Source organism: Leucoraja erinacea, chromosome 25 (genome assembly GCF_028641065.1).
Source record: "Leucoraja erinacea ecotype New England chromosome 25, Leri_hhj_1, whole genome shotgun sequence".
Taxonomy (NCBI): domain Eukaryota; kingdom Metazoa; phylum Chordata; class Chondrichthyes; order Rajiformes; family Rajidae; genus Leucoraja; species Leucoraja erinaceus.
The window spans coordinates 32,195,541-32,213,431 of record NC_073401.1 but is presented as its reverse complement, the minus strand read 5'-3'; the positions used below and the strand labels follow the sequence as shown (position 1 = coordinate 32,213,431).

The 17,891-nt window shown below is 50.4% G+C and overlaps 1 protein-coding gene across 1 annotated transcript in view; it reads right to left on the bottom strand.

The window, feature by feature from the left end:
- Positions 1-5,551: 5,551 nt before the first annotated feature.
- galnt9 (polypeptide N-acetylgalactosaminyltransferase 9) overlaps positions 5,552-17,891 on the bottom strand; it is a 31,185-nt gene continuing 18,845 nt past the window's right edge. The window contains exons 8-9 of the mRNA XM_055655519.1: positions 7,352-7,519; positions 5,552-6,034 (exon numbers count right to left, since the gene is read on the bottom strand). Coding sequence (XP_055511494.1) covers positions 5,888-6,034; positions 7,352-7,519 — 315 coding nt within the window. The 3' untranslated portion in view covers positions 5,552-5,887. The remainder of the gene's footprint in view (positions 6,035-7,351; positions 7,520-17,891) is intronic.

Sequence of the window (17,891 nt, the reverse complement as noted above, 5' to 3'; positions counted from 1 at the left end):
ATGTACGGATGGGTGGACTGGGCTTGTATTCACTGGAGTTCAGAAGGATGAGAGGGCATCTTATAGAGTCATATAACATTTTTAAGTGGTTGGACACGCTAGATGCAGGAAAAATTGAATCAGTGGGTATGGGGAGAAGGCAGGAACGGGGTACTGATTCTGGGTGATCAGCCATGCTGTCGTGAAGGGCCGAATGGCCTACTCCTGCACATATATTCTATGTTTCTGTTTCCAAAGGGCGGGCACAGTGGTGCAGCGGTAGAGTTGCTGCCTCCCAGCGCCAGAGACCCGGGTTCTATCCTGACTACTTGTGCTGTCTGTATGGTGTTTGCACGTTCTCCCCGTGACCTGCGGGGGTTTTCTCCGAGATCTTCGGTTTCCTCCAAAGACGTGTGTGTTAGTCGATTAATTGGCTTGGTGTAAATGTAAATAATTGTCCCTAGTGTGTGTAGGATAGTATTAGTGTGCGAGGATCGCTGGTCAGCTGGGACTCGGTGGGCCGAAGGGCCTTTTTCCATTGTATCTCTAAACTAAACAAAACTAAACTAGTCCAGGCAACCTGAGGAAGGGTCTCACACTGAAACGTCACCCAGGAGGTTGAGGGGTGATCTTATAGAGGTTGAGGGGTGATCTTATAGAGGTTGAGGGGTGATCTTATAGAGGGTGTATACAATCAAGAGGGGAATAGGTAGGGTCCTGACACCAACAAATGCAACATGTCTATAGGTCATGGGGTTAGTGGAATCAAGGGATAGGGGGAGAAGGCAGGAACGGGGTACTGATTGGGGATGATCAGCCATGATCACAGTGAATGGCGGTGCTGGCACGAAGGGCCGAATGGCCTACTCCTGCACCTATTGTCTATGTTTCTCTGTCCAAGTTTGGGGCGACACAGTGGCGCAGCGGGTAGAGCTGCTGCCTCCCAGCGCCAGAGGCCCGGGTTCCATCCTGACCTGGGGTGCTGCCTGTACGGAGTTTGCATGTTCTCCCCGTGTGTACTCCAAAGACGTGCGGTTTTGCGGCATGAATTGGCCGGCTGTAAGTTGCCCCCTGGTGTGTGTAGGACAGAGGTCGTGTATGGAGTGGACTTGTTGAGGTCGACACTGTGAGGGGAGGCATCGACACACACTGAGTAATGAGTGATTGAAAACATCTGCTATATGAGGCCGCTCCGTAGCTCGATCACTCGGCTTAGTCGCATTAGTGCATTGACTGCTTTAATTATGGATATTGACTTCCTGCTTTGATTCAAACACTTCACTGCTCCTGAGATCGAATGAACAGTGAGACCTGATAGCAGGTTATAAAATGATGTGGGCATTAGCTACCAGGAGCTACAATCAACAGAGGTTCAGCCTGACACATGTATATAAATTCCTGAGGCACGGCACGGTGGCGCAGCGGGTAGAGTTGCTGCCTCACGGCGCCGGAGACCCGGGTTCGATCCCGACTACGGGCGCTGTCTCTATGGAGTTTGCACGTTCTCCCCGTGACCTGCGTGGGTTTGCTCCGAGATCTGCAGTTTCCTCCCACACGTGCAGGTTTGTGGGTTAATTGGCTTGGTGTAAGTGTAAATTATCCCTAGTGTGTGTGTGCAGTGTGCAGGGATCGCTGGTCGGCACGGACTCGGTGGGCCGAAGGGCCTGTTTCCACTCTGTATCTCCAAACCAAAATAAAACCATGTATAGGTCGACATAGAAATGATAACTTTGCATCGTTGAGTATTTGTCGGGTAGCTACATGAAGAATTTCATTGTCATTTGCCAGACTTTGTCCCGCCCCCACCTGCCTGCCAGCTTTCTCTCCCTCTCCTCAACTACAATCAGTCTGAAGAAGTGTCCCGACCCGAAACATCACCTGTCCTGTCCTCTTCACACCTCACCCTTCCATATCTCTAAACTCCCTCTCCTCCCCTGACTCTCAGTCTGAAGAAGTGTCCCGGCCCGAACCGTCACCAGACATTTCCAAGCTGCTGAGGAGTGTTGACCCGACACCGGAGTTCCATCTCTCCGGCAAGAGGGCCTGAAAACATCGGACTGGCTGCGGAGGCCACAAATAGGCCCTGACATCAGGTGGTCACAGAGGAAGTGGACTGGACTTTCCCCACAGTGGAACATTTAGATTCTGTGTGTGTGTGTGTGTGGGGGGGGAACGTTCTTGTTGAATAATGTGCCGTCTCAGTTTTTATTTTTCTATGGATGTACAGAAACTGAATTATTTCTTCAATCTAAAGCATTTTGGTTTCAACGCGAGTTGATTGAAACCTGCTATATAAATAAAACTTACTCACCCATTCCTTCTCCCCACAGATGCTGCCTGTCCCGCTGAGCTAGTCCAGCATTTTGTGTCTTATTTTTGTAAACCAGCATCTGCAGTTAGTTCCCTGTGTCGACTCTTGATGCTTCATTCACGACGAGCGTCACTGCAGAAGAATTTATCGGCCAATACAACGGTATAACTCCACAATGATAAAACATTAAATGATTGTGAAAGTATAATGTTGTTTCATAGTGCCTCTAGCTGAAGGAGTGAGATTCTTCCTTTTTTCTACCTTTGGGCTCCATGCATGGATTTTTGGAGGAGGCAGGATGGGAGCCTTTTCACCAAGTCAAAGACTATCAGTCGGAGGAAAACAAGGAGTTGTGTAGGAGGAATGTTTGAATCCACGTTTCATTTAAACCTCCCGTTGTTCTGGACCAAAGAGTGACAGAGATGCAATGCAAGGCTAAGAAGTGTTGAGGGGGAGATGGGTCAAAGGCCAGTGGGCAAATGTCCATCACTGTATACGCTGGAGTTTAGAAGGATGAGAGGGCATCTTATCGAAACATATAAGATTATTAAGGGGTTTGGACACGCAAGAGGCAGGAAACACGGGGGAGTCCAGAACCAGGGGACACAGTTTAAGAATAAGGGGTCGGCCATTTAGAACGGAGATGAGGAAACACCTTTTCACCCAGAGTTGTGAGTCTGTGGAATTCTCTGCTTCGGAAGGTGGTGGAGGCCGGTTCTCTGGATGCTTTCAAGAGAGAGCTATTATTATTATTATTATTATTAACATTATACTTATGGGCACCTTTCAAAGACTCTCAACGACGCCTTACAAAATGTAATAAGCAGATTACAAACATTGAACATTCACCACAGTAAGTGAACTCCTACACACTCCTCACTGTGGTGGAAGGTGAAATATAGTTCAAATCCTCGCCCTTGCTCTTCCGCGATCGTACGCCTCGAGCCCCCGTTGACGGGACGATCTTGACTCCCGTAGCCGGTGTACATGCCGTCCGTATCGAGGCGATCCACTCCTGCATCGGGGTGTTGTCGGCTGCCCCACGCCGGGCGAATGAACCTCGTGTCGGGGCTGGTCGAACCTTCCGCGGCATTGGAGCTCCCGACTAGCCTCACCCCGAGACTGCGAGCCCTTGGTGATAACGTGGTCACGGTGGGAGCGATCCCAGGCAAGGGATCCGCTCCGATGTTAAGTCCACGCCCCCACGGTTGGGCTCACAACAGTCTGAGGAGGCTCCCAGCTCCACGATGGTAGGCTGCAGAGCGCGGAGTTTGCGATCCGAAAATCAATCACATCTCCGGGAAGGTAACAACTTGAAAAAAGTTTCCCCTCTCCCTCCCCCCCAACCCAGTGGCACGAACCTCAATTTCTCTAACTTCAAGTAACCCCGGCATTCCCTCTCTCTCCGTCCCTCCCCCACCCAAGCCGCACCAGCTTCTCGTTCTCACCCAACAAACAGCTGACAATGGCCTGTTTAAGGAAGAACTGCAGATGCTGGAAAAATCAAATGTAGACAAAAATGCTGGAGGAACTCAGCGGGTAAGGCAGCATCTATGGAACGAAGGAATAGGTGACGTTTCGGGTCGAGACCCTTCTTCAGACTGAAGACAAAAATGCTGGAGAAACTCAGCGGGTGAGGCAGCATCTATGGAGCGAAGGAATAGGTGACGTTTCGTGTCGAGACCCTTCCGGGTCTCGACCCGAAACGTCACCTAATCCTTCGTGGTCTCGACTCGAAACGTCACCTATTCCTTCAGGGTTGAGACCTGAAACGTCACCTTCTCTCCAGAGATGTTGCCCGACCCGCTGAGTTACTCCAGCGTTTTGTGTCAATTTCTGAACGCATGTGTGACCACACTGTTTACCTTTAACGTCTGTACCAATTCTCCAAGAGAGACTGAAATTCCGTGACTTCTCGTGGCTGCGGCCCCTCATGGCAATTACGTATTTAATTAAATCAGCCACGTTAGCAACACAGCTTTCCCTCGACAGCCAACTGTGAAGCTGATCTACGCAAGAACCAAAATGCTCAACAGTAAGGCAGAACAGCTTCCTCCCACACTGCTGATATCAGCGGTAATTCTTAATTATTCCCCAAGTCTCTTGACAAAACAGAGGAAGGAAAGCTTGTTATTCCAAAGCACCGTCGCGGACCAGTCTCACCCTGCTCACTCCCTCTCTCCCCCCCCCCTCTCCCATCGGGCAAGAGGTACAGAAGTGTGAAAACAAACGCACACCTCCAGATTCAGGGACAGTTTCGTCCCGGCTGTTATCAGGCAACTGAACCGTCCTCTCACCAACTAGAGAGCGGTCCTGACCTCCCATCCACCTCATTGGAGACCCTCGGACTATCCTTCACCGGACTTGACCTTGCACTAAACGTTATTCCCTTTATCCTGTATCTGTACACTGTGGGCGGCTCGATATTAATCATGTATTGTCTTTCCGCTGACTGGTTAACACGCGACACAGAAAGCTTTTCACTGTACCTCGTGACACGGGACAATAAACTCAACTGGACAAATGGGACTCCAAACCAAAGTAACTTTGCAAATGGAACATTGTCACAAACGCTTTGCTGTGAAATGATTGCAAAATGAAATTAAAAGGAGGTTATTTTTTGTGGTTCTGGTTCATTGTCCAGATCCTTTACACAGAGCATACTTTCCACAAGATATTATCTAAATTATGTAGCAACACAAATGGAATAATAATCAATGGCAGGCTCTCTCACAGAGACCGTTTCATGTACTAATAGAACACTCAGCGCTTGGTGAATAACTTCATCACAGTACGTTTGTTCCGATGAGATTGTTAATAATTTAATATAATTCGGGGGGAACAAAGAATATTTTTTCAAGGCAGGAGTTTAAAACCTTTATGATCAATTCTCAGTCATATAATCATAGAGATTAGATAGATGCAGCTTCGACCCACTCAATAGACAGAGAAACATAGACAACAGGTGGAGGAGTAGGCCATTCGGCCCTTTGAGCCAGCACCACCATTCAATGTGATCATGGCTGATCACCCCCAATCAGTACCCCGTTCCTGCCTTCTCCCCATATCCCCTGACTCCGCTATCTTTAAGAGCCCTATCTAGCTCTCTCACAGACTGACCCCCCCCCCCCCCCCCCCACCTTAACCCTACGTTCCCCGGTTCCTGATTGCCCCACCTTGTTGTATCCTCTTCACAAATGTTCGTACATGACTCTTGGAACAGCCTGGCCCGTCACCTCTTCCAAGATCATTAGATCAAAATTGAATAGGTTAAATTAGTTTCAGACTTTATTACTTACAGTACTCTGTCCCGATACAACAGGTCACTCATGCTACCGAGACAGGTATCCAATCAGTAAGTTTATATGTGTGTGGAAAAGGCACATCACTACTGTCCCAGTCAACTCCTCGCAGACGCACGCACGCACGCTCGCTGGCTCGGTGGCTCGGCCAGCGTTGACCAAAGTTACTTCACCAAGACGGAGGGTGCAGCCCCCTCTCCGATCCCCAGGGTCACCTCTGGGCTGTCGGTCAGTCAGTCAGTCGGTTGGCCGTAGGGTAACAAAGGTGGGCAGGGCAGGCTCCTCTGTCCAGCTCTCAGTGTTTGCCCTGCTTGAACCAGTTCCTGATCAGCCACTTCTGGCCAGAGCATCGCTGCAAGGACAGTCTCAGGTCAAAGTTGGCGTCTTTCACCATCTCCACCTCCAGGCAGCGGCCTGAGTCTCTGTTGACGATCGGCCCGTTCTGCACGAGAGAGAGAGGCGTCCACTTTAGTTGAGCCACAGCTCGGGAAACGGGCCCTTCAGCCCATCGTACTGGAGTTTAGAATGATGGGGGTGGGAGGAGGGGGGGGGGGGGGGACACCTCACTGAAACTTACCGGTTAATGAAAGGCCTGGATAGAGTGGATGTGGAGAGGATGTTTCCACTAGTGGGAGAGTCTAGGACTAGAGGGCACAGCCTCAGAATTAAAGGACATTCCTTCAAGAAGGAGATGAGGAGGAATTTCTTTAGTCAGAGGGTGGTGAATCTGTGGGATTCTTTGCCACAGACGGCGGATATTTTTAAGACAGAGATAGATAGATTCTTGATTAGTGCGGGTGTCAGGGGTTATGGGGAGAAGGCAGGAGAATGGGGTTAGGAGGGAGAGATTGATCAGCCATGATTGAATGGTGGAGTAGAGTGGAACGGTCGCTCAGTTATTTAACACTATATTTGATATTGAAGAATATTTGTTTTACTTGTATTAGGGAGGTGGGTTTGGACTTGAATTATTTCGTAGTGTAAATAGTATTGTAAAAACTTCAATAAATCTATTTTTGGTTATTAAATAAAAAAAGAAAAGGAAGGGTTGCTAGGTGACGAAGCCGGTAATGGTTACCATGCCTGTTGCTAGGGAACGGTTGTCGGGTAACAGTTGCCATGCCGGTTGCCATGTAATAGTTACCATGCCTGTTGCTAGGGAACGGTTGCTAGGGAACAGTTGCTGGGTAACGGTTGCCATGCAGGTTGCTAGGGAAACGGTTGCCATGCCAGTTGCCGGGTAACGGTTGCCATGCTGGTTGTTAGGGAACGGTTGCTAGGGAACGGTTGCCATGCCGGTTGCCGGGTAACGGTTGCCATGCGGGTTGCTAGGGAACGGTTGCTATGCCGGTTGTTGTTAGGGAACGGTTGCCATGCCGGTTGCCGGGTAACGTTTGCCATGCGGGTTGCTAGGGAACGGTTGCCATGCTGGTTGCTAGGGAACGGTTGCCATGCTGGTTGCCGGGTAACGGTTGCCATGCCAGTTGCCGGGTAACGGTTGCCATGCTGGTTGCTAGGGAACGGTTGCGATGCTGGTTGCCGGGTAACGGTTGCCATGCCGGTTGTTAGGGAACGGTTGCTAGGGAACGGTTGCCATGACGGTTGCCGGGTAACGGTTGCCATGCGGGTTGCTAGGGAACGGTTGCCATGCCGGTTGTTAGGGAACGGTTGCTAGGGAACGGTTGCCATGCCGGTTGCCATGCGGGTTGCTAGGGAACGGTTGCCATGTGGGTCCCAGCGGTGGGAGGCCTGGGCCTACCTGTGTGAAGTCCCAGAGCCTTTGTCCGGGCCTGTCCACCTCCTCGCATTTCCTCAGCCTGGGGCTCCGGCCCTTGCCATCGTCCACTACACACTTGGTGTCGGGCAGGAAGCGCGTTGACCCCAACGGGCCCAGTTGCAGCAGCCCCTCAGTGGTGTAGCGGACCAACTAGGGGGTACAAGACAGGCCTGCCGTTAACCCCACAGCTCACTGCTCCAGGAGCTGCCGTGATGGGCTCTCACTGCTCCAGGAGCTGCCGTGATGGGCTCTCACTGCTCCAGGAGCTGCCGTGATGGGCTCTCACTGCTCCAGGAGCTGCCGTGATGGGCTCTCACTGCTCCAGGAGCTGCCGTGATGGGCTCTCCACTGCTCCAGGAGCTGCCGTGATGGGCTCTCACTGCTCCAGGAGCTGCCGTGATGGGCTCTCACTGCTCCAGGAGCTGCCGTGATGGGCTCTCACTGCTCCAGGAGCTGCCGTGATGGGCTCTCACTGCTCCAGGAGCTGCCGTGATGGGCTCTCACTGCTCCAGGAGCTGCCGTGATGGGCTCTCACCGCTCCAGGAGCTGCCGTGATGGGCTCTCACCGCTCCAGGAGCTGCCGTGATGGGCTCTCACTGCTCCAGGAGCTGCCGTGATGGGCTCTCACTGCCCCACAACCCAACCAGAGGTCAGACACACACCGTGGAAACAGGCCCTTCGGCCCATCTCACTGGAGTCTAGATGGATGAAACTTGCTGACTAATGTGGATGTGGAGAGGATGTTTTCACTGGTGGGAGAGTTTAGAATTAGAGGTCACAGTCTCAGAATTAAAGGACGTTCCTTTAGGAAGTTGATTCTTGATCATTACGGGTGTCAGAGCTTTTGGGGAGAAGGCAGGAGAATGGGGTTAGGAGTTAGAGATAGATCAGCCATGATTGAATGGCGGAGTAGACTTGATGGGCCGAATGGCCTAATTCTACACCCATCACTTACAGTATGTCATTATGACCCCCTGCTGCCTCTAACGCAACTTGTGCGGACCTAGTCTCACCATCCAATCTTTAACTGTAGGTAGAGAGGGCGGTCAACAAGGCTTTCAGCACATTGGCCTTCATCAGTCAGAGTATTGAGTATAGAAGTTGGGAGGTGATGTTACAGTTGTACAAGACATCGGTGAGGCCGCATTTAGAGCGTTGTGTTCAGTTGTGGGCACCGTGTTATAGGGAAGATGTCGTTAAGATGGAAAGGGTACAGAGAAGATTTACGTGGATGTTGCCAAGACTAGAGGGTGTGAGCTACAGGGAGAGGGTTGGGGCCAGCTGAGATACATTCCTTGGAGCGCAGGAGGATGAGGGGTGATCTTTCAGAGGCGAATAAAAGTCATGAGAGGAATAGATCGGGGTTGATGTACAGAGACTTTTTCCCAGAGTAGGGTAATCGAGAACCAGAGGGCGCAGCTTTAAGGTGAGAGGGGCAAAGTTTAAAGGAGATGTGTGGGGCAGGTTTTATTTACACAGAGGGTGGTGGGTGCCTGGAACGCGCTGCCAGGGGTGGGGGTGGAGGCAGATACGATCGTGGTGTTTAAGAGGCTTTTAGACAGGCACATGGATATGCAGGGAATGGAGGGATAGGGGTCACGTGCAGGCAGAGGGGATTAGTTTAACTTGGTGTCGTGTCCAGCACGGACATTGTGGGCCGAAGGGCCTGTTCCTGTGCTGGACTAATCTGTGTGCTATGGGGTTTCTTTTTCCTGTTTTAATTGGCAGTCTGTTAAATCGGCAAATTATTTCAAAGGTTAACGGCTGTTTTAAGTTATTACATTCTCGGCGCTGCTACCTAAAGTTTAGCAGCAACCTTCCTCTTAATAATTGGAGCCAGCAATTGGTCTTCAGTTAATTAAAACTGGATCTTTCAGCTCTCGAGGCAGCGAGTTTAACTAGAGAGCGGACGGGCAGTGTGTCTGAACCCTCTCTCGCTCTCTGGGTTACACCACAGGTTCCAGCCTCTCAGCTTCAACCAATGATATATATCATGGGTAGACAAAAATGCTGGAGAAACTCAGCGGGTGAGGCAGCATCGATGGAGCGAAGGAATAGGCGACGTTTCGGGTCGAGACCCCGAAGGATTAGGTGACGTTTCGGGTCGAGACCCGGAAGGGTCTCGACCCGAAACGTCACCTATTCCTTCGCTCCATAGATGCTGCCTCACCCGCTGAGTTCCTCCAGCATTTTTGTCATCAGTCTGAAGAAGGGTCTCGACCCGAAACGTCGCCTATTTCCTTCGCTCCATAGATGCTGCCTCACCCGCTGAGTTCCTCCAGCACTTTTGTCTACCTTCGATTTTCCAGCATCTGCAGTTCCTTCTTAAACATAAATAACATGGGGTAAGTTTCAAAAGTTTCGAAACTTTTTTTTGTTAATTCCCCCAAATAATATCCGGGCTCCTCGAGCCCTTCACGAGTAGTTTAGTTTAGTTTAGAGATACAGCGTGCGAACAGGCCCTTCGGCCCACCGGGTCCGTGCCGACCAGCGGTCTCCAGTTCTATCTTACACACTGGGGACAAGGAATCTACAAACCTACATGCCTTTGGAGAGTGGGTGGGAACCGGTGTACCTGAAGAAAACTTCTCTCACCAATAGCACATAGAACAGCACAGCACGAAGGCCCTTCAGCCCAACTTGCCCATGCCGACCACTATGCCCCATCTACGTATTAGATGTGGCCCTTGTGGCTAAAGGGATCAGGGGGTATGGAGAGAAGGCAGGGATGGGATACTGAGTTGGATGATCAGCCATGATCATATTGAATGGCGAATGGCAGTGCAGGCTCGAAGGGCCGAATGGCCTACTCCTGCACCTATTTTTCTATGTTTCTATCTACAGAACATGCCTTCAGAATGGAGATGAGGAGTAATTTCTTTAGCCAGAGGGTGGTGAATCTATGGGATTCGTTGCCACAGACGGCGGTGGAGGCCAAAACATTGGGTATTTTGACAGTCAAGAGTGTTTTATTGTCATATGTCCCAAATGGCACAATTAAATTCTTAATGCCCCGTCCCACTTACGCGACTTTTTCGGCGACTGCCGGCACCCGTCATAGTTGCTACAGGTCGCCGAAAATGTTCAACGTTGAAAATCCAGCGGGGACCAGAACAAGGTACGACTCTTTGGGCGACTACTCACGGCCATACAGGCTTCACCCCGCGACATGTCGCCTGTACGGTCGTGAGTCGTCTCCTCAGTCGCCCAAAGATTCGTCGCGTCTTTCTGGTCGCCGCTGGATTTTCAACACGGTGAACATTTTCGGCGACCTGTAGCAACTATGACGGGTGCCGCAGTCGCCGAAAAAGTCACGTAAGTGGGACGGGCCCTTAACTTGCTGCAGCAGCAAAACAGAATATGTAAAATTAGTACATCACAGGGGAAGTAAAGTAAAAACGGTTCTTGATTAGAAACGGTCAAAGGTCATGAGGACAAGGCAGGAGAATGGGGTTGAGAAGGATAATTACATCAGTCGTGATTGAATGGTGGAGCAGACTCCACGCACGCACACGCACACACACACACATGCACGTATGCACGCACACGCACGTACGCACGCACACGCGCGCACATACGTACACACGCACACACGCACGCACACACACACACACCACCCGTGGCCAGCATGGAACCTGGGTCTCTGATGCTGTGAGGCAGCAACTATTACGTGTGTGTGTGTGTACATGTGTGAACGTGTGTGTGTGTGTGTGTACATGTGTGACGTGTGTGTGTGTGTACGTGTGTACATGTGTGAACGTGTGTGTGTGTGTGTGTGTGTGTGTACATGTACGTGTGTGTGTGTATGTGAGCGTGTGTGTGTGTATGTGAGCGTGTGTGTGTGCGTGGTGCATGTGTGTACATATATGATCCATATATACGTACATTTGTGAGAATGTGTATATCCACACACACACACACACACACTGAACCTATTGTTGTCCCATATGCCACACATTGCCCACCAATGCTCTGGTTTATCACCATGTTTACAGTGCAGTATATACACTGTGTGGTGCAGCTGCAGCAAGTGGGAATGGCAGCCACTGTTGTCTCTGGGACCCACGGCAATGAAACTCTCTGGGCTGTGGTGGACATGACAGTCGGGGGCAGGTGTGCGCAGCGATGTACAGTTCATTACCATCAACAATAGCTTCATAAATTAAAGACTTAAACGCCCACGTCAGAGCAGCAAGGTCTGGTCGATGAAATATTCATAAAGCAGAGAGTGGTGCGTGCTGGATGTGAGCCGTCGTGGCCTTGGTTGAACGGGCCAATGCATCTAACAAGGTCACAGTCCATCAGCGTGTCAGCAGACTGGCAGATCTTTGCAGCAACTCACACAGCCGGCTGGATGAATTATTATCCACAGCCAAGTTGGTATTCCACTTGCCCGGCATTTAACCTTCCACAGCACAATAACAAGCTGTAGTTCGGCTTTTGTGTTTTAGAGCTACAGCGCGGAGAATAGGCCCTTTGGCCCACCTAGTCCGTGCCGACCAGCGATGGCCCCGCACACTAGAACTATCCTACACACACACACACACACACACAGAACCCCATTCACAACCGCCATCATGGAGGTGACCTTTCACCCCCCCCCCCCACCTTCTTCACCCTCACCCTCCCCCCTCTCTCCCTCTTCCCCGCCATCCCCCTCATTCTCTCTCCCTCCCTCCCCCCCAATCCCATTCCCTCTCCCTCCCCCTCTCTCTCTCCCTCCCTCTCTATCTCTCTCCCTCTCTATCTCTCTATCTCTCTCTCTCTCTCTCTCTCTCTCTCTCTCTCTCTCTCTCTCTCTCTCTCTCTCTCTCTCTCCCTCCTCTCTCCCTCCCTCCCCCCCTCTCCCTCTCTCTCTCTCCCCACACATGTTCCAGGCACAAGATGATGCAGATACCGAGAGTTGGATATAGGGAACAAGGGGATATGGGGAGAAGGCAGGAACAGGGTACTGATTGGGGATGATCAGCCATGATCATATTGAATGGCGGTGCTGGGTGGAAGGGCCGAATGGCCGACTCCTGCACCTGTTGTCGATGTAACTATCCTACACACACACACACTGGGGCAATTTGGCAGAGTGCCAATTAACCTACAGACCTGCAGAGTGTTGGAGGAAACCCACACGGTCACAGGGAGAACGTGCAAACTCCACACAGACAGGACAGGACCCCGAGGTCAGGATCGAAGCGGGTTATCTGGCAGTGGTTCTACTATTGCAGCCCGGACACACACACACACAACACACACACACACACCCACACACACACACACACACACACACACACACACACACACACACACACACACACACACACACACACACACACACACACACACACACACACACACACACACACACACACACACACACACACACACACACACACACACACACACACACACACACACACACACACACACACACACACACACACACACACACACACACACACACACACACACACACACACACACACACACCACACCTCCCTTCCATTGACTGCATCTACACCTCACGCTGCCTCCACAAGGCCAGCAGCATCATCAAGGACCAGTCTCACCCCCCGGTCACTCCCTCTCCCATCGGGCAAGAGGCACAGAAGTGTGAAAACACACACACACCTCCAGATTCAGGGACAGTTTCTTCCCGGATGTTCTCAGCATCCTGCCACAACCAGAGAGCAGGGCTGAACTACTATCTGCCTCATTGGTGACCCTCGGACACCTGTCCCGATGAGGTACTCCAGCATGTTGTGTCTCTCTTCAGTTTAAACCTGCATCTGCAGTTCCTTCCTACACATCTTAAGGGAATAATGTTTAGTGCAAGGTAACTCCAGCAAAGTCCGATCAAGGATAGTCCGAAGGTCACCAACGAGGTAGATAGTAGATCAGCGTCCACAAGTTGCTGCAATATCTTGTGGTCTTCCTTCCAATCCGTCGTGGAGCCTGGGATCTCTGCTGGGGATCGCCAGAGAAGAGCTCCGACCGACAGCCTCGCTGCGGTCTATATCATCGTGAAGCCGCCGTCTCCGGTGAGAAGCGGCAGATTCGGGAACGCCAAGCCGCGGAGTGCGTGCTCCATCCGTCCCGACATCGGAGTTCGGATCCATCCCGACGAGAGGGTCTGTACATTGGGCCCTCTGTAGCGGCAACTGCGGAGGGTTCATGGCCTTGACCGCGGGTGAACAAAGGAGGAAGATTGACTGAAGATTATTGCCCCCCGTCACAGTGAGGAATGGGGATTCCACTGTGGTGGATGTTTATGTTAAATTCCATCGTGTGTTTTTACACGTGAGGCTGCATGGTCACTCAAATATCACTCGACCTTCATTGGTGCAGGTGACAAATAAATGTGGACTTGAGCTTCAACATTGAGGGCAAGGTTGTTGTCTCCACACCAGGTCACAACGTTCTCAATCTCCTTCCTGTCCTCAGTCCCATCATCACGATACCTGGCCCACAACAGTGATGTCTTGTAATCGTGATGAGGGGGGATCTTATTGAAACATAGAAGATTATTAAGGGTTTGGACACGCTAGAGGCAGGAAACATGTTCCCGATGTTGGGGTAGTCCAGAACCAGGGGCCACACACACACAGTTTAAGAATAAGGGGTAAGCCATTTAGAACGCAGATGAGGAAACACTTTTTCACACAAAGAGTTATGAGTCTGTGGATTTCTCTGCCTCAGAGGGTGGTGGAGGCCGGTTCTCTGGATGCTTTCAAGAGAGAGCTAGATAGTGCTCTTAAAGATAGCGGAGTCAGGGGATATGGGGAGAATCATAGAAAATAGGTGTAGGAGTAGGCCATTCGGCCCTTCGAGCCTGCACCGCCATTCAATATGATCATGGCTGATCATCCAACTCAGTATCCCGTACGGAGAAGGCAGGAACGGGGTACTGATTGTGGATGATCAGCCATGATCACCTTGAATGGCGGTGCTTGCTCGAAGGGCCGAATGGCCTCTACTCCTGCACCTATTGTTTATTGTCTTCCCGCTGACTGGGGTACAAAAAGGCACAACAAAGGATGTACTTCGTGCGACAGCTGAGGAAGCACAATCTGCCACAGGCAATGATGGTCCAATTCTATACGGCCATCGTAGAGTCTGTCCTCACCTTCTCCATCATGGTCTGGTTTGGCCCAGCCACAAAGCACGACATCCGGAGGCTGCAGCGAATGGTCCAATCAGCTGAAAAGGTTATTGGCTGCAACCTTCCCTCCATTGATGAACTGTACACTGCAAGGGCCAGGAAGCGAGCGGGCAAGATCATCTCTGACCCCTCTCACCCTGGCCACAAACTCTTTGAATCACTTCCCTCTGGAAGGCGACTCTGGACTGTCAAAGCTGCCACAGCCAGACATAAACAGCTTTTTTCCACGAGCAGTAGCTCTACTCAACAGCAAAAAATCTGTAGCCTTCTTTTGATCTGGTATTTTGTTGGTTCACATGCCTGATCAATGGTGTTTTATCATTAATGTTTTATTATTATTAATGTTTAGTGTTTTCTGAGTCATTCGTAGCTGTCACTGTATGTCATGTTGTTACTTGTGGGCGGAGCACCAAGGAAAATTCCTTGTATGTGAATACTTGGCCAATAAACTTACTTACACGTGAACTAAACTGAACTACACGGACCACTTGGACAGGGGAAGTTTTGAGATGTTGTCAGTAATGGGCTCGACGTTATGAATGAACGGCCATGAGTTATTCTGCAACTGGGGATACTCTCGTGGGCCGAGGATGAGTCATTTACGGGGCTCAATATTTTCCCTTCATATTACGATGAATCAATTATCCATTAAGCAATTCAAGAAGAATATTCCGAGCAATCTCTCCGCAAACAAATGTCGATCCTGCCGTGGCGTTTACGCCAGAAATTCAATTTGCCAATCGGGATTTCAAGCGCCTTAATCATCGTTTTCATTGCAATCTCACGTATTAAATATTAAATAAAAGCTCCGTGACTATTTAATAAACACTGCGGCAGATTCTGGGCATTTTTGTTGTTAATTATTATCACTGAAGTATCACTTAATGAGGTTTGATCGGTTGTTTACGATTTCCCGCAGCGATATAAAGCGTTGGATTAATGTTCAATAAAATAGCACCAGCTTCTCACGCTGGTCATGCACGATGTAAACTCAGGGGAGCGTAAAACATACAAGGAAAATGGAAGACAAAAATGCTGGAGGAACTCAGCGGGTGAGGCAGCATCTATGGAGCGATGGAATAGGTGACGTTTCGGGTCGAGACCACGAAGGATTAGGTGACGTCGCCCGGAAGGGTCTCGACCCGAAACGTTCCTTCGCTCCATAGATGCTGCCTCACCCGCTGAGTTTCTCCAGCATTTTTCTCATCAGTCTGAAGAAGGGTCTCGACCCGAAACGTCAACTATTCCTTCGCTCCACAGACACTGCCTCTGGGAAGGGAAAGGGAAGGTCACATTTTTGCTGCTCCAGTTTCCTCCCACGTCCCAGACAATAGACAATAGGTGCAGGAGGAGGCCATTCGGCCCTTCGAGCCAGCACCGCCATTCAATGTGATCATGGCTGATCATCCCCAATCAGTACCCTGTTCCTGCCTTCTCCCCATATCCCCTGACTCCGCTATCTTTAAGACCTCTATCTAACTCTCTCTTGAAAGTATCCAGAGAACCTGCCTAGAGAGAATTCCACAGACTCACCACTCTCTGTGAGAAAAAGTGTTTCGTCATCTCCGTTCTAAATGGCTTACCCTTTATTCTTAAACTGTGTGTGTGTGTGGCCCCTGGTTCTGGACTCCCCCAACATCGGGAACACGTTTCCTGCCTCTAGCGTGTCCAAGCCCTTAACAATCTGACATGTTTCAAAACAGGTTAGTAGGTTAATTGGCTTTGGTAAAAATCACTCCATTCTACACTAGTCCCACCTGCTTGCATTTGGCGCATATACGTCTAACCCTATCCTATCCATGGACCCATCCAAATGTTTTCAAAGTGTTGTAATAGTCCCAGCCTCAACTACCTCCTTCGGCAGCTCGTTCCATACACCCACCACCCTCTGTGTGAAAAGGTTACCCCTCAGATTCCTATTAAATCCCCCCCCCCCTCACCTTAAACATATACGTTCAAAGCAATCGCTGTTCCTCCTAATTCTGCCCAGGTTCACAGTTATTAACCAGGAAATTGGCACAGTGGAAAACATCTAGTATGTGATCCAATCAGATCTGATCATACTAGACATGAATACAATCAAGTAACTCAAGTCCAACAGGTCGAGCAAAGGGGACATAGGCCATTCGGCCCATCGAGTCTACTCCGCCATTGGCAGATCTATCTCTCCCTCCTAACCCCATTCTCCTGCCTTCTCCCCATAACCCCTGACACCCGCACTAATCAAGAATCTATCTACCTCTGTATTAAATATATCCACTGAGTTGGCCTTGATTAGTGCAGGGGTCAGAGTCTATGGGGAGAGGGCAGGAGAATGGGGTTAGACTCTCCCTCTAATGGACACATCCTCTCCACATCCAGGCCTGCTTACTGATGTATTCAAGGGAGAGTTAGATTTAGCTTGAAGGGCCAAATGGCCTACTCCTGCAGTCTTGTACTGAAGTATGATTGAGCCTGTGAGTTGGAAGATTTTTACTGAACTGTATACGTCACGGTGGTGCAGCGGGTAGAGCTGCTGCCTCACAGCGCCAGAGACCCGGGTTCAATCCTGACTACGGGCGCTGTCTGTACGGAGTTTGCACGTTCACCCCGTGACCTGCGTGGGTTTTCTCCGGGTGCTCCGGTTTCCTCCCACACTCCAAAGACGTGCAGGTTTGCAGGTTAATTGGCTTTGGTAAATGTAAAACCCCTGTCCCACGGTACGAGTTCATTCCAAGAGCTCTCCCGAGTTTGCCCCGATTCGAACGCGGAGATTTACGGTAACGGCCACTCGTCGGTACTCGAGGCTCTCGTGGACATTTTCCATCATGTTGAAAAATCTTCACGAGTCTTCCCGAGTACCTGCCGTTAGCACTAAGAGACGTCCCCGAGCTCCGACGTACCCGCTACGTTCATTCTCCGCGCTTACCACGAGTTTGATTTTTTTTAAAACTCGGGAGAGCTCTTGGAATGAACTCGCACCATGGGACAGGGCTATTAATTGTCCCTAGTGTGTGTAGGATAGTGTTAGTGTGCGGGGATCGCTGGTCGGCACGGACTCGGTGGGCCGAAGGGCCTGTTTCCACTCTGTATGTCTAAACTAGACTAACAGACAAAAGAAACTTACAAAATTCTTAAGGGGTTGGACAGACTAGATGCAGGAAGATTGTTCCGATGTTGGGGAAGTCCAGAATACGGGGTCACAGCTTAAGGATAAGGGGGAAATCTTTTAGGACTGAGATGAGAAAAAAAAATTTCACACAGAGAGTGGTGAATCTCTGGAACTCTCTGCCACAGAAGGTAGTTGAGGCCAGATCATTGGCTATATTTAAGAGGGAGTTAGATGTGGCCTTTGTGGCTAAAGGGATCAGGGGGTATGGAGAGAAG